The sequence below is a fragment of the Bos javanicus genome, chromosome 9, assembly GCF_032452875.1.
Source record: "Bos javanicus breed banteng chromosome 9, ARS-OSU_banteng_1.0, whole genome shotgun sequence".
In the NCBI taxonomy this organism is placed as follows: Eukaryota; Metazoa; Chordata; class Mammalia; order Artiodactyla; family Bovidae; genus Bos; species Bos javanicus.
In genome coordinates this window covers 69,706,063-69,723,752 of record NC_083876.1, presented here as the reverse complement: position 1 = coordinate 69,723,752, position 17,690 = coordinate 69,706,063, and the positions used below count along the sequence as shown (strand labels likewise).

At 35.2% G+C, this 17,690-nt stretch overlaps 1 protein-coding gene across 1 annotated transcript in view; it reads right to left on the bottom strand.

The window, feature by feature from the left end:
• Positions 1-1,095: 1,095 nt before the first annotated feature.
• ENPP3 (ectonucleotide pyrophosphatase/phosphodiesterase 3) overlaps positions 1,096-17,690 on the bottom strand; it is an 88,289-nt gene continuing 71,694 nt past the window's right edge. Inside the window, exons 21-25 of the mRNA XM_061428000.1 lie at positions 12,908-13,043; positions 10,394-10,471; positions 9,635-9,767; positions 7,822-7,978; positions 1,096-1,382 (exon numbers count right to left, since the gene is read on the bottom strand). Coding sequence (XP_061283984.1) covers positions 1,212-1,382; positions 7,822-7,978; positions 9,635-9,767; positions 10,394-10,471; positions 12,908-13,043 — 675 coding nt within the window. The 3' untranslated portion in view covers positions 1,096-1,211. The remainder of the gene's footprint in view (positions 1,383-7,821; positions 7,979-9,634; positions 9,768-10,393; positions 10,472-12,907; positions 13,044-17,690) is intronic.

Here is a 17,690-nt window from a genome sequence, read left to right as displayed (position 1 = left end):
CCCTGGGTTGGGGAGATCCCCTGGAGAAGGAAATGGCAACCCACTCCAGTATTCTTGCCTGAAGAATCCCATGGACAGAGGAGCCTGGTGGGCTATGGTCCATGGGATCGCAAAGAGTTGGACACAACCAAGAGACTAACACTTTCACTTAAAGAGAAGTTTTGCCAGTCCCTTAAAAATGATAGCATACTATACATTACTATTCTACCACTCTTTGCTCTTCATTTAACAATAGTCATACCGTCATCAATATATAGACCAACTTCTTTGTTTATAGCAGTGGAATCACATTCCATTGTTTGTTTAAATAAACTCCATAATTTGCTCACCTGGGCTTACCATAAGCTCACATGGTGCTAATGGTAAAATAAAGAACTCGCCTGTCAATGCAGGAAACATGAGATGCGAGTTCACTCCCTGGGTTGGGAAGATCCCCTGGAGTAGCAAATGGCAACCCATTCCAGTATTCATGCCTGGAGAATCCCATGGACAGAGGAGCCTGATGGGCTAGTCTATAGTGTCACAAACAGTCAGACACAACTGAAGCAACTTAGCATGCATGAACATAATTTGCTCAACAAGACTTTTAGGTTATTTTCTGGTCTTTGTATGGAGAAGGAAATGGCAAGCCACTCCAGTATTTTTGCTTGGGAAATCTCATGGACATAGGAGCCAGGAGGGCTACTGTCCATGAGGTCACAAGAGTTGGACATGACTTAACAACTTAACCATCACTACCACTTGGTCTTCGTAAAAGATGATACTTTCATGCATTTGTGCAAAGCATATCTGTTGGCACCACTTTTACAAATGAAATTATTGAATGAAGGCAATGTGTATTTTTTTATTTTAATACATATTGCCTGATTGCTAAGTGTAAAAAGTTTTATAACAAAACTGATGTAGAATTGATTTGGTTCGAAAGTGAGACCTACTTCTCGTACTCTGCTTTCTATTTAGATAATGTTGGGAAGAAAAAGATAGCCAAGGATTATAAATGAGATAATAAGGAAGGAATAATGTAGCACAGTGTGTGCAAACTGTGTAACTTCAAAACATCATATTTTTATAGAAATGAAAAAGAGACAGGAATAATTAAAATTACACAACACAGCTTTTAGTAGAGTTAAGGAAAATAGAACATTTTGTTTTATGGTCTTCAACGGGAAAAAAATCATTCACAATTTGCCCAAGTTGTTTTATATATTAAGTTAAATAACAGTTTCAAATACGGGCAAATATGTCTTTAGTTGCAAAATTTCAGAGACAGGCTGTGCTTTTTCCTGATAAAAGTCAAGTCCAGTAAGAAGTTCCACATCACGCACGCGGGCGGTATGTACATTGAATCTTTCTTCAACCCAAAGAGATTCTGATTTATTTTCCTGAAACAGAAAAGCAAAGGATTATTTCCCCTGGAACATGGATTTTCATTAACAGAAAATTCTTTTATTACTTAGAAGTTGTCCCTTTTTCCTGTGGTTTTTTTGTTTGCTTGTTTTTTTCTGAGGTATATTGACATACAACATTATATTAGCTTAAAATGTCCAACTCATTGATTCGATATTTGTTCTTATGGTTTTTATTGCCTTAAATCTTAATTTGATAGAGCTAAATTTTGGTGTACGTTGACATAAAAAGAAAAATGAAAGTACAAACTATACAATAGCAAATACAGACTGCCATAAAGTAGAACCACTTTTATATTTACTTCAGATATAACTTTTTTAAAGAAATGAAACATTAAAGATGAAGTCAAGTCTTACTCAGAGGAAATCATTGTCATGAGTCAATGTGAATCCCGTCTGTGTTTTTTTAACTTTTACTGAACATCAATATAAAATATATAGCATTGATTTATGTTTTCAAACTTATATAAATGATATAAATGAGATTCTATATGTTTTCATTCAATTTTATGTTTGTAATCTATTCATAGTGAAATATCTAAATCTAGTTAAATCATCTATTTTTAGCTGTGGTTTGCGGCAGCTCAGTTAATATTTTCATTGACATATTGATAGTATTTTTGGCATTATAAATAATAGTGTCATGAATAAATTGGCACATATCTTCTATGTTTAAGAACATGAGTTTCTAGGATATATAAATGAAATTGCTGGGTCATAGAGTATATGCAACTTTAATTTTACTAAATAGTAAACCTAGCACTCTTCAAAGAGTCAGATACGACTGAGCGACTAAACTGAACTGAACTGAACACTCCTCAAAGTGCATACAACAATTTACACTTCCACTGACAGGGGAGGATAATCCCCATTTCTCCATATCCTTGCCAAACCATGTTGCAAAATAGTGCTTTATCCATATTTAAAGTTTATTACTCTGAGTATTATTGAGTGTCTTTTCAGATATTTCTTGGCCATTTGACTTTCAGTAGGTTTTTAACTAAATATAAAAAATAGCATATTGAAAAAATTATAAATAGCATAGTAAAAAAATTTTACCATAAATACTGTACATATATATATATATATATATGGGTTAGTTCAATAATTTGGAGCCATGGATTGCTATGAAATGCCTTATTCTTTATTTTTGACTTTTCTGACAGTCATATGAAGTTGCTAAATTTCTAGCTATTTTTTAAAGTAAGAAAGTTTACAAGTTCGCTAATTAGATGAGTTTGCATGGATAACTTTCAATTAACTTTAGCATACTTGTTCACTTGTTTTTTAAATATGCAAGTTTAAAATAGGCAGCTACTATTTGAGCCAGAGGAAGTATAAGAGGAAATCACTGTTTCAAACCTCTAAAGTATTTTTCCAGGTAAGATTCATGAGATGAGTTATTGTTTGTTAAATAAATATGTGATGTGCTAATTTTAACTTATATTTCTAATGGGAATCAAATTCAGTCTTTTCTTCCTGCCTTCACTCTTTAGGGCTTCCCCCATAGCTCAATTTGTAAAGAATCTGCCTGCAATGCAGGAGACCCTGATTCGATTCCTAGATCAAGAAGATCCCCTGGAGAAGCGAAAGGCCACCCAGTCCAGTATTCTGGCCTGGAGAATTCCATGGACTGTATAATCCATGGGGTGGCAAAGAGTCGGACATGACTGAACGAATTTCATTTCACTTTCTCACATTTTAGCAACATTGAATGGTTTTGATCACTTTTCCCATAAAGTTTTCTCCCATTTGGCTTTTATTGTTCTATTTTCTCCTGGCTTATTTGGTATCCATCTAACTGAATGTTTAGTGAACACCTGACAATCTTTTGTAAAACTGCAAAGAAATGATCTTAAAGAACAACATAATTATACCTAGGCAGGGGTAATACTCAAGCTATTTCATATCAGATAGTTCACCAGCACCAACCAATCTGAACAGAATTCAGCTATAGACAACTGCTCTAGCTGTACCAATGCATCCCAAAGGAATAGAAGCCTTGTGTATATTGAGTTTCTATGAACCATATTTAAATATATGCTTTTGATCACCTATTACATAAATAGAACTATTGTATACACCCCAAATAAAACTTAATTTGTAAGTTTTTGAGGTAATATCAGTTTCAGTGTTTTTCTCCCCTAACTGCTTCCTTATTCACTTATAGTCTGGTCATTGTTGGCATCACACTAATGAAACCATCTAGATGAGGATGACCTAATTTAGTGGAATTTTTGTAGCCCTTTCGCTTAGCTGTTCTGAAAGTTCCTTCTTTATCTTTCATAGCTCTGCTCCCTTATTCAATGACGCCTTCTGTTTCCTCAGCTTACTTCAGTTGTTTGCCCTCCTGGAAGAACAGACATCTGATCTTTGGGCCTCCTCTCTCTACTTTCTTCTATTTGGCAATTTCCTTTCACTCCTGTGATTTAATACAAAATCTATCTCTATAATTCTGATCTCCTCTAAGTTCCATACCTATATTGTCTTATCCCCAATTCTATTTACAGTACAATTGTATACCCCCGATTACATTTCCAGGCTTCCCTGGTAGCTCAGATGGTAAAAAATCTGCCTACAATGCAGGAGACCTTGGTTCGATCCCTGGGTCGGGAAGATCCCTGAGAGAAGGGAATGGCAACCCACTCCAGTATTTGGCCTGGAGAATTCCATGGACAGAGAAGCCTGGCAGGCTACAGTCCACAGGATTGCGAAGAGCTGGACACGCGTGAACTACTAAGCACACACACAATTACATTTCCGACATATACTAAGTTAAAACACAGATAGTCACGTGGACTTACAGCAACATTCTCATTTATCTGACAGGAATTTAATAATACAAAGTTAAGGGGAAAAAGAAAAAGAAGAAAGAGGGAAGAAATGACGGAAAAACAAAGGAAGAAAGGAAATAAGAATCAAGTTCTCTACATCAAGTGTGAGGTGGAATTGTGACTCTGCCATTTCTACAAATGGTGTCAGTTGCCTCAAACCTCTTGCAGTGTGAGTACCTCCACAGACTCAGTGAATAGAATATTTAAAAATGCAGAATTTTCATGTAGTATGACCCTTAAAGCAAGCTAACTATTTCACAATTGCACAATTAAAGCACAATTACTTGTTCTAATACTAGTGGAAGTGTTGGCGAGTTCTACATCACTCAAACAGTAAAGAATCTGTCTGCAATTCAGGAGATCCAGGTTCTATCCCTGGGTCAAGAAGATCCTCTGGAGAAGAGAATGGCAACCCACTCCAGTATTCTTGCCTGGAGAATTCCATGGACAGATGAGCCTGATGGGCAACAGTCTATGGGGTTACAAACAGTCAGACATAACTGAGTGACTAACACTTTAACTTTCTTTCCAAGGCATAACTTGTGTAGGTACTCTACTTTCTTGGTGATTTGATTCTATGTGATTTTATCTGTATACAAGATTTCACTTTATATTGACTTTACAATGTAACTCCTTCATGAAATGTGATTTATTTATAATGACCCCCATTTGCTTACTGTTTATTGAGAATTTTTAGGAGTCTATATGAAATATTTAATTTTCACAACAACTTCATTAGGGGGTGAATTGTTTCATACATTTGAGGAAAGTGACACTCAGCTGTTTCCCCAAAGAGGCCAAATCAGTAAATGAACTCAGATATTCAACTCCAAAACCCAGGCATTGGCATTCTATTCTCTACTGCAGCCTCTCAGGTATTCAACTAGTTTCTCGATTGAAGGACCACAAACAACAAATTTATCCCTCACAAAACAACTGATCATTTTCTGTATTTCTTGGCCAGTCACACCTAAATTTTCAGTTACCTGACTTTATCGTCCTGTCTCTTCCCTCCTTCATATCAAATTGACAGTCACATGTATCAATGTCACAGCCTCTCTTATAATCATAGCTTGTTTCATATTCATCATATTACGTCTCATAGTTCTGTTTATCCAACCTCATGCCCTGATTACTATCCTGTCAATTCTTTAAAATCTTGGAATATGTCCCGCTTAATGGTCTTCGTGTCTTAGTCAATAGAAATGATGCCTTATTAATTTTGAGACCGTCTCCCCTGTGGATGCACAGGAAAAGCTTTGTACCATTTGTGCTTCACCTTGAAGTGTAGGTGGAATTTTTAGCAGATAGCAAAGAAAGGCATTCTAGAAGAGAGAAGCTCATGAGCAAGGACATGGAGGTAGGGAAACCTGAGCGCTGGTCAAGTAATTTCAAGAACTTCAGTTGGCCTGGAACTTGGGTCTGCAAAGTCAACTGAGGGTAAATTGTGAAAAGCCTTAAGTACAGGCTGAGGGATTTTTGCTGTTTTTGTACAGTACTTTTATTCAGGGTAGATAGATAAGCAAAGTTTGCGGATGAGAAAATACTCGTAATGAAAAGCTAAATTTTAAGATGAGGAACTTGGTCGTAGTATACAGAGGTAAAGGTGAAAAGGACAGGAGACAATGAAACTACTTAAAATTCATTTTCAAAAGGTCCTAATAGAAGGTAATAAGGGCCTAAACCAGGGATAGCAAATAATTTCTTCTTTGCACACCCATTATGAATGGCTACCTAGAACCTCTATGATAAAGAACTATTTATTCCTGATTGAGTGGAAAAGAGTATCACACCAAGAGTATCAGTCACCAAAGTCTGCCACTAGAAGAGGAAGTGCATAATAGCAGCTTCCCCTTGTCTCAACTAAATAAACTTCTGACAAGACAAATAGGAAGAGTTTCAACTATACAACATCTCCTGATAGCTTCTTGTTTGGAAACTCTTCATGGTTCTAGGACTGTGAGTGATCCATTGCTTAGCCTCTGACCTTTGCCCTCCATTTCTAGTCAGTGAAAGCAACCATCAAACACTCAAGTTCAAATCCTATCTTCAAGACTCAACTAGAATGTTGCTTTCCTTACCAGAAAGTATTTCTCCTTTGAGATCCTACAACAATTTTACCTGTCCCTCTTTGTGCCACTTACTTTTCTTTTCTCTGTTTGACTAGGCTTCTCAGTGCTAGACTATGAGCCCCTTTTTTTTTTTTTTTTGCTATAATTCATGTCTGATTTATTTGTGTATTACCCAGAGTACACAGCATGGTGAGGGCAGTTACGTGTTCAATACCTGAAAGAATAGAGAGGAATCTCAACCTGGCCTAGAATTTAAGCTTTAATAGCCCATGGGATTTTCCATGTGAACGCCCATTTCTACAAATCAGATGTGCCTACTCTTAATTATCCTACCTACCTGCCAAAATAGTTCTCATTCCTAACTTCCCTTTTTCCTAATTGTCTACATTTAAAATCTCTAATTCAGCTTTGACTCTTCCATTTTCCTTTGGCTCTTGCATCCAGGCAGTTACCAAGTCCCTCCCTTCATTATCTCCATGGAAAAGTCTTTCTAATCTTTTCACTCTGTTCAAATGATGCCCATCTTTTAGGGCCTTACTTCCATCTCAGTTTATGTAACCATTATGGATTATTCCAGCTAGATGTGTTTCAAATTTGAAACATATAACAGTATTTGGCAATGAATCCTAACTTTGTAGTGTCTCTTACTTTCTAATTTTTAAAATAATTCTTATATGATCAAGTAACCCATTAGTGTGTCTGCATCTCATTTACATATATAATTTACATATCAAAGTTATATATGAACTCCTTGAGGGCAGAGACAATATATTCCTCCCTGGTGCATTCTAAAACGTATCTGTCATGATACTGTGCAGTTACAAGGTATTCAATATATTTGTTGAATGACTTCAGTAAAGACCAATTACCAGGATGGATATTTTTTCTATGAAGAACATATATGAAGTCAAAGTAAATATTTACATGTAATTTGCCTTGATCCACAAGATTTTGAAGTGGACTAATACATGATATTAAACAAGGAATGTCATTTGAACCAACTTATTTTGTAAATATATGTATATATTTAGGAAAAAGTATATATATACATAATATATATATATATTTTTGGACCTCACGTTTCAAGTTGATGGGATTTTTATATTTACATAGTCACTTGAGAAGCATTAATTTCATGCCAACATTGGGACAGAACCTTAAGGTATGCATTCAGAATAAAAGATTAATAAGCTACAACCCTTCCCTTATTAGTGAATGTGAGTAAAATATATCTAAACAAAATATATATGACAAGGATAGATAAACACATGCTCATGTAAGCATATGAATGTTTACATTAATATTTAAATATTCATGTTTAAATTAATGTTAATTACATAGAGATCAGTAGTCTAAGGGAAAGTTCAAAAATGAGGTCACATTTAGTACAACTCTAACCTAGGAAACACCTAAAATATGTACTGTAGTCAGAACCACTTTCTGAAAGCCCAGGTGAGCTCTGATGAATCATTTTCTCTGGGCCCAGGGCCTCTCTGGGGGCATACTCACGGGACAACTTTCCACATTGGTAGGTCGATGAGGGACGACAAAGGGTAAGACGTCCAACCACCCAGTGCAGGCATCAGGGGTTTGGCTCTGGTTTTTACAACTAGTCAACACCACGAAGTAGTGCGTTGGGATGGGAACACTGGTGTTGACTGCATAGCTAAAAGCATAATTGAAAACATTTGATGTTATTATACTTTTGCTTCTGAAGATTACAAGTGTCTATATATATATATATTTTTTTTTTTTTTAAGAAACACCAAGGTAAAATTATAGCTAAAGAAAGTAAATAAATAGAAAATATAAAATCTTATCACACATTTTTAAGCCTTATTGAGCCAGAATCAAGATTTACAGAAGTCCAAGCTTGGTCATTCTATCATGGAAAATATTAGAACACAAAGAAAAGCAAGAGCATGATATTCTGCCTCCTAGTTTTGTTGACTTTATACTTTCTAGTGACATTTCCTAATAGAGCAGGGGCTGGGAATGAAGGATCTGGGATTCCAAGACTAGCTGCACACTTCGACTAGACATTGGATGTGTACTAATCCTCTAATATTCTATGACTTTCTAAGTTTCCTCAACTTTAACACGGAGGTGATCCTGTGGTACCATTTTCACAGCATAGACAGGGATAAATTCATACAGCTGATCTGACAGTCCTTTAGTCTCAGATAATAAATATAAAAGTGCCTTTAAAAGTTTCAAGTGCAAAATAAAGGTAAGCTATTAGTGTGAGTCCACTAAAAGGAAAATGAACTGGTATAAGTACGGTATAACTGGTATAACTATGTTACTGTGATTTAGAATCAGAGCTAGACTGCCTGGGTTCTGGCTTCACTACTTAGCTGTGGAACTTTCACAAGTTTCTTAACCTCTCTGTGCTTCAGTTTCTTTTTCTAAATGGGAGCTAATGGAATCTAACATGAGGATCTTTCTCAGATTAAATAAAGTATCTGTAAATGCTTAGAAGCATACCTAGCATGGAGTAAAGTGCTATCAAAGCATTTGCTAGAATTATTAAATGGAGAAAGACAGGATCAATAAACACTGACATAAGGACAAGGCAAACAAAATTTAAAAGGTGACAAGCTTAATTAGTGGTCATAAATGTTATCTTATCAGAAGGTATAAGTAGAGATCATTGCTTTACATAGTCTAGGCTTAGACATTACCATAGCTTAGTACAGTCTATTTTGATAATAGAAAAATCATGGATGACACTTCAACTCTCTGTTCCTGTGTCCTCGATTCAGGAGTAATTCCTAGCAATCTATATGACCAGGTTTAGTACAGAAATATACAGCTTAGTTTACAAAGACAGTTGTAAATATAAAGTTTATAAAGATAAACAGGACTAGTTTTCTACAGGACACCTATAATCTCTCCTGTGAGATACTTTCATGAATCATCCACTATTTGAACTATTGGGCAATATTTTGAATAGTCACTTCTTGATTGTTTTTATTTATTGCTGAACTGGTTCTCTACTTTCTGATAGCACAGTGAGCATTCCCTACTTCCTTAGCTGCGACAAAACTGTTTTCCTTTCTCATTAGTTTAGAAATTTTCCAAATAAAAAATTTGATAAACCTTTCCTGGACATTTTTTTCTTTGCCTGTTGGTTTAAGTCTTTACCTTAAAAAAATTTTGTGAAGTCTTTTGATAGACTAGTTGAAAATAGTCAATAATTATATCTCTACATAAATATGTTATATAATAGAATACTGAGTTTTAATTTAAAATATTTAGGTTTCCCCTTATGATACCCTATTGCTAAATCAAAATGTCCATTTGGTTTCAAATTACTTACTCTGCAATTTCATCTGGAGCATCAAAATGGCCATCATAATCATAATCAAATACTGGTCCACTAACCACATTGACTCCATTTCTTTCCATGGCATATTTTACAAGAAGAACACTATGGAAGTAATTCCACATGGCTAAAAATAAAGGAATAAAGTGCTTAAAATATCTACCTTTATTGAACACGGAAATATTTTCTGTTATAAACAGGTACATTTAAATAGCATCCAATTCTACTTCAATACTTGTCAGTGGTCATTGAGGAATTCTGCAGTCTAAGCAGAAAAACTAAACAGCCACATCCATGGTAGGTTTTGTTGTTGATACAGTTGCAGTCTTGAAATTATAGTTAAATATGTCTCCAAAGGACTTCCTAGGGCTGAATTGCTTTGGAGACAGTATTAAACAATAGTCAGAACATATATACTGCTTTTTTAATTATGACTCGGGATGAACACATTTCACTTACTTATGGTGAGTATTAGAAAAATTTTATTTTGTATAGAAATAATACATTTGCATTATTACATACAATTGTATATATATAAATACAAATGTGTACAATTTTGTAAAGTTTTATTTTGTAATTATCTCCTTTAATTAATTCTTTTGTGAAAAGAATTTAAGTTACATATCCTTCCTGTTTCTATATTTAAAACATAAGAACAAAATGACTAATAACAGAAACAAATTTCAGTTAAGGATGTGTCTAGTTCATAAGTTCAAAGAGTCACTAAAATTAATAATCTAAGTATATACTTACTTTTGAATGCTTCATACATAGGGACCAAATTACTTGTAATTAAAGCATCATATTGACTATTGGAAGTTCTATTATTTGCTGCAAAACAAATAAATCTTATTAACTCCAGCTACAAAAGAAAATATAGCATTCTATATAATAGGCCTATTATTATTACATATTAATGTAACTTTATTAACACACAAAACACAGAGTCACAAAGCACTCTCTGGTAGACGTCATTCATAATTCAAGCAGTCTTATGCATCTGATACCTTGCAGACAGTTGGTGACCCTCAAGAAGATATGTCCATGTCCTATCGTCCTATCGTCTTCACAAATGTAATTAAATTAAGGCTTCAAGATAAGATTATACTGAATTTACAAAGAAAGTGAACATTTTAGTTGCTCACTTGTGCCCAACTCTTTGGGACCCACGGATTGTAGCCCACCAGGCTCCTCTGTCCATGGAATTCCCCAGGCAATAGTACTGGAGTAGATTGCATTTCCTTCTCCAGGGGATCTTCCCGACCCAAGGATTGAACCCTGGTCTGCTGCCTTGCAGCCAGATTCTTTACCAGCTGAGCCACCAGAGAAGCCCTTTAGTGACTGGTATCCTTATAAAGAAAAGGAGGGTTGAAAAGAGGAGAGATTTGGAGGAGAAGGCCATGTGAAGATGGAGGCAGAGACTGACTGATTTAGCTCCAAGCCAAGTAACACCTGGAGCCCCCAGACACTGGAAGACCTAAAGAAGGATCTTCCCCTAGATTCTCTCCCGGGAAGAGAATGTGGCCCTGTTGACACCCTGATTTCAGACTTCTGGCCTCTAGAACTTTGAAAGAATAAATAAAGCTCTGTTGCTTTAAGCCATTGAGTCTGTGGATAATTTGTTACACCAGTTTCTAAAGCAAATATAATACTGATAGGAAAGCATCATTATTGAATATACATAAGATAATAATGCTGTGATAAATAACTATTCCAAAATAAAATTTTCTTAAGAAAGAGAGTTTTAACTCAAGGAAGACTGCTGACAGCACCACAAATGATTGGCTTTGAAGACTCATGGACATGACGTCTAGCAGAGTGTGTGCTGGGTGTGTGTACTCTGGACCCAGACTCCTGGGGTTGGAATCCCAGCTCTGCTGCCCACAGCTGATCCACTTGGGCAATATGCTATGTCCCTCTGTGCTTCATTTGTCTCATAGCATCTCTCACTGAAATATTGAGAGGATTTAAATTCCTGCAAGCCTATGAGTGTTTCTTATAACACTATTTACATTTAAACTGCACTTGGCTACCTTAACTAATACTCTATTGAAAGGCCAGTGTATGGGCACCGAAAGGCAAAGAGAAGCAAGAGATTTTGGCTTTTTTCTTTAAGATTTCACATGCTGTTCACAGTCCTCAGATCCTCTATGACTTTTCTACTTTTTAAATTAAACTCTGAAAGTTGGAAAGTCAATAAACATTATCTTCTTTTCAGAGAAAATTAAGAATTTGCCCAAAATGGAACTGCTAACAGAATTTGTAATGGAAAATTAGAAGGGAGTTTCATTCTAGCCTTAATATTTTTTGAGACAAGCTGTTTAGCTTTTCATTTCATTTCCTTATCAAGGCAAACATTTATAAATCAACCAGTATCTTAAGGCTTAACAGACACTATTTTAAGGCTGAATTTAAAAATTTGTGTTGATCAAATGTTGCAACTATTTAAGATTTGTCCTAGGGTTTACATACATTAATTGTCTCTAGAGATTGTAGTAAGATACATCAGTTTATTATCCTAATTCTGCTAGGAATTTTACATCAATGTGATACTTGCTTTCATTGAGCCTTTTCTCCTCCACTGTAAGCTTCAGAATCTCTGAATTATAAATCTCTAAAGTAACCTCTTTGGTTATGGCTTCCAGAAAACCGAAGCCAAATATCTGGAGAAAACCCTTTCCCAGAAGTTAAAATTGTTGAAAATCTCTTGAGTAAATTAAGGAAATGACAACCCTTGCTGAACAGAGAAGAGATTTGAGTTTTATAAAAATCACACTAGCTTTTGCATGTTCCCAAGAGAAAAGCTTTCTGAAAAAATATTTCAAGTTCATTCAGCTGCTTAATCCACAGTTTAAAGCTGTTGGGTATACAGCGTGAGCAAAAGGCCCAAATTCCAGGCTAATTTGTCTTCATACGCACAGCTGCATTCTCCATGCAAGCCTTAGCTTGGCCAGTCATCAGGAGAAAATATTGTTTTTATAGATGCTTGTGTCCTTCTCCAAAGAGACTTCAGTTTTAAAATTAAACTTAAACCTGCCGAACTCTCTGAACATCTGGGCCAGATCAGAGCTGATGTGTGGTTCCCATTGCAAAATTTATTAGTTTTTATTATAGCTCCAGGCTGGCCCACAACCACTGGAAGCCTCCTGGGCAGCTAGTTTAGCCCAAGCAGGTAGTTTTGGTGGGGAGCATATGTTTAAGGCACATGCCCACATCCAGCTGATGAGGGCTTTCTAAGCTGCTGCTCTAAAAAAGAGTTATACAAACCAGGAGGATAGAGGAAGCCGTGGGTGATATTCTTGTCTGCTAAAGAGAAGGAACAATTCTGGCTCTCAGAAGGAGCCACCCTGACATCAGCCCGCAGACAGTCTGGGACAGTGGGAGGAAGAGGCGATGTGTCTCCCTGTTGAAAGAGAGAAGAGAAGAAAAAAAATGACGCCCACGTGTGGCTCACCCATCCCCTTATATGGTTTGTAACTTCCCTAGAATGTTTTTCATTTAACCTTTTCCTATTTTCTTAGTGAATCAGGTCTACGCAAGCGATGGAAATGGATGTCTTCAGCAATGTTTTCTTCTGTGGTTCCCTTCTGGTTAGGGACACAGGGAGGGCAAATCAAATACACTTTGGAAAGGATTATTTGCAGAATAAAACCTGAACTGAGTACAGAGAAGTAATGAGAGCTACTGCTAAAAATCCAAATCCTTTTTGGGATCTAACTTTTAGGTGGTAATTTATATTGTGCTTGCAATTAAAAATTTAAAATAAATATAAACAATTTATTTTAAAAATATAGATAGAATTAAGAATAGTATTCTTCAATTGAACAAGAACTTCTAGTTAACCTAAGATTAACTTAAAGAAGCTATAGTTGTATGAATTTACTTAATTGGGAACTTTAATAAATTTGTAGCTATGCTTTATTGATTATGAAATATAAGAATTTTTTTAAATTTTCTTTGCAACTTTATTTAGAGAATAACACAATAATTTATTTACTAGCAGGTATCCTCTAAATGTTCCACTTAAGTACTTAAGGTGATATAGTATTATATAGTCATATTTTTATTAGCAAAAAATTATGAGTATGTAAACATTTTGCTATTCATTTAAATTTTTCAGAGATTTTGATTCATAAGCTCTCTATTGCCCACTGCATACTTATTTCTTAAAAAATTATTTTGCTATTTATAAAAGAGAAGATTAAATTAAATTAGAATGCTCTTCCTCTATTCACTATATTGTGTTAAAAGCAAAAATTAGCTATGGTGTCTAACGAGGGGGTTGCAAGAGGTGGACACAACTCAGTGACTAAATCACAACTACCTCTAAAACATATGTGGTGATTATTTTATAATATAGGCATATATCAAATCATCACATTGTACACACTGTAAACTTACACAATGTTATATGTCAATTATATCTCAATAAAGTTGGGGGAAAATAAATAAAATGCACAAGATCAGTTAACAAAGGAAAAGACAAGTTACACTGTGTGCTATCCCCAAGATGAGATATAGAGCAGATAGGAGATGATGAGGGGAAGGACAGGTGGAGAACATACTGCAGTACTCCAGTTGGAAAAAACCATACAGAAGCTGAGTAATTTCTCAACTTGATTGTACACAAACATTTATCTTTGCTTCCTTCTGAAATCCTACTAAAAGAACAGTAATGATAAAGACACATAAGAGGTGATAAAATTTTTTCAGAAACAGGAAGTTAAAGAAACATATTTGTTTACTACTGTAACCTTGACTTGGTAAACCAGTGAACATTGACAACCAAGAGCCTGTGGTTGGGGAAAGCCCAAAGAAGCTGATTCTTACTGTAGAACACCAGAAGCGTAGAGCTTGGGAGTCTCCTAACGACAGGGGATGTGTGTAAATTTGGAAAGAAGAGGATAGATTGAAAGTCTGTAAAAGAGGCCAGACAGAATGTTTGCTCACTGGAGAGGTTGAACAGAAGGACAACCAGGCCAAAGCACACCTACACAGCAATGGAATTAAATTTAAAAATCTATGTACTGAACGGTAAGATTCCCTCCAGTCTCATCATCCCTGTATATGTTGATTCAGATTAGAAGTGTCCTTTCTTTGGAAAACAAACCAGCCTGAAAATAAAATTAGATACAATTGAGAGTCTCCAACAAGATGTCTGGTCCTCCTAATTAATCTATAATGAAGCCTATCAGCTGGCAAGCCCCAGCCCTGTAGCTTGGTGTCTCACCGTTAAAATGTGAGCTGACAGCCAAGGACAATCAGATATATTCAATGGGGTTGGGAAGAGAAACCAAGAAGAAAAACAGACAATGCAGAGAGTAGAAGAAAACTCTCTTCTTAGATAGATGAGTGTATATATGTTATCATAAAGAAAGAGCAGAAAGCATTTTAAAAGGAAGGAGATAATAGAAAGAGCTCTTGGGATTTAAAAGTATGACAGCAGAAATAAAATTTTCAGTAAGCTCTAGAAAATGAAATTGCAGCTATTTCCCAAAAAGTGAATTAAAAACAAGAGATAGAAGAAAGGGAGAAGCATATAAAAACATTAGAAGTCTTATATCTTATTAATTTTGAAGAAAACATATTTCTAAAATTCTAAAGCTATTCCATAATTATGCATATTATTTAGAATAAAAACATTTTGAGATGCACATTTGAGATGAAGCCTCAAATATATTTCTTCCTTTCTTAGGAAGCTCCTCAGTGATATAACCACCAATACAAGGAGCAGATTAAGAAATATGAAGGTATTTGTTTTAGATACAGTATATCCACTCTCACCATTTATTTCATTGTCCTTCTGGTGATGGATACTAGAATGCTAAAAGCATTTGTTCATATTCTTTCAAAAACATAATGAACAATTCTGAATGACCAGTTTTCTTTACTTGGTAGAAAGGGGCACATAAAGATGTTGTAGGGACTTCCCTGGTGGTTCAATGGTTAAGACTTCATGCTTCCATCACAGGGGGCAGAGGTTCAATTTCTGGTCAGGGAAGTTCTGCATGCCACTAGGTATGGCCAAAAAAAAGATGTTGCAAAGTGAGAGAACCAGGGAGACTTACAGCTAACCCAGTAAACCATATAGACACCCAGAATATTGTGAGTTGACGTTTCATCCTGCCACCTTTTCTCAGTTCCTTAGAGTTTTTTTAAGTCAGAGGATAGAAAGTCAGGAAAACAATAAATAGAACTCAGACACTGAGATGAAATCTGAACTCTCTAGCTCTCAAAATTCTTCAAGGGAAGTAGATGATGAACACAGACAGGAAAGTAAGATACTTTCATTTCTAGTCGGGCATGAATACAAAGCAGAACTTAAAAAGGGATAAAATTATTTTTATTGAAATTATAAACTCTCCTTATCTGTAGGCTGAATGTCAAAGCTAAAACATATTTTAGGAAGATGGAAGAACTGCTGTCTTGCTTTATGGTAAGAATAACAACTATACACATTTTAAAATTATCTTTCTGGTCATGTTCTTTTTTTTTTTTCTATAGGGAAAAATACTTATTACAGTTCAAAAAAAATCTTTTGCAATACACAACAATGTCCCTAGTTTTTAAAGACTCACAACATATTTGGGTCACAATTTATAATATCAGTGCTAACAAGCTTTAGAAACAAAAAAGGCTTTGTAAAAATTCCATCATTGGAAATATATACATATGTATACACATGTATGTGTGTATATGTATATGTGTATATATATATATATGTATATGTGTGTGTATATATATATATATATATATATCTCCTTTACCCTATATATATAGGCAGGGGAAGATATCTTTCAACCTGTGCTAGATTTTCTTCTCTGAAAAAGCCTTTTGACTTCATATTCAATTTCTGAATTCTATATGCTAAATAATAATTGTAATTCTTGCTATTATTTTAAATTTTCTACCTAGCAACAAAGAAAAACAAACACTTTACATCTTCCTACTGAGGAAGCACAGAAGCAAAATCCTTATACAGTCTGAGCAACCTTAACAGTTTTGAAACAATTGCTCTAGGACCTTGATTTCAAATCACAACTACTTCCCCAAAACTCTTCTGAGATAATAATAACAATTAGAAAACCCACCAAAGCCACAGAAAAACAAAAGCTCCATAAAACTTAAAAACACAAGCCAATTGGGTCCACGCTCCAAAAAGTGCTTATTTAAAGTCTGATTTTTAAAACACAGAGCTGATTTACAACATTTTTTATGTGAATCTCAAAACATCCTTGTATGTAATTATCTTGAACCACAACATACTAACAGAGTAATTTCTGAATTAGAAAGCAGAAAATTGCTAGAATTCCATCCTGTCACATGGAGGGAGAAATACACAAGCAGTTCTGTGGGACCAGTGAAAGGACAGGAACTTTGGGTAACAAAGACGCTCGTTTTAAAACAATAACAAAAAAAGAATTGTACTAAACTCCTAGTCTGAGCCCACTTAAAATCTCTCTGCCTCTGGTTTCCGCTAAAGCTCATATAAATTCAGGAATGCAAGACAGCAGGGGAAAGTATTAGAAACATAAACATTCTCCTTACCACCACATAATCCCAGGTACCTAGATTTTTCAAAAGAAAACTGACTAATAAAACTGGCCATGAACATATTGCCCCTCTCAAAATCAAAAACAACAGAAATTATTTTAAGGAATGAATAACTTCATATTTGTTTCATAATATGCTTCACAGTATGTTCACTGTATGAAAATCACAAATAAATGAACACTGTGCCTATTAAGATGTCACCATTAACCATACATATGAACTCAGGCAACTTTGTGAAATATTTGCCCATATTGGAAAACAACATGAGTGCTTGTCTACCACTGGCCACAATTAAACCATTGTCAGCAGGAGAGTTGGCGTTGAGGACACATAAAGCCTTAATTAGTTGTGGGAAAATATGCTTATTTTTCTCCAAAAATCTTGAATTGGAACAAGAAGAGTAAATAAACTGGATACCACCAATCGCTTCCTTTCCATAAAAAGAGATGGAATATCTGAACCCTTAGCAAGAACAGTAATAGTAGGGGTTTGTCAT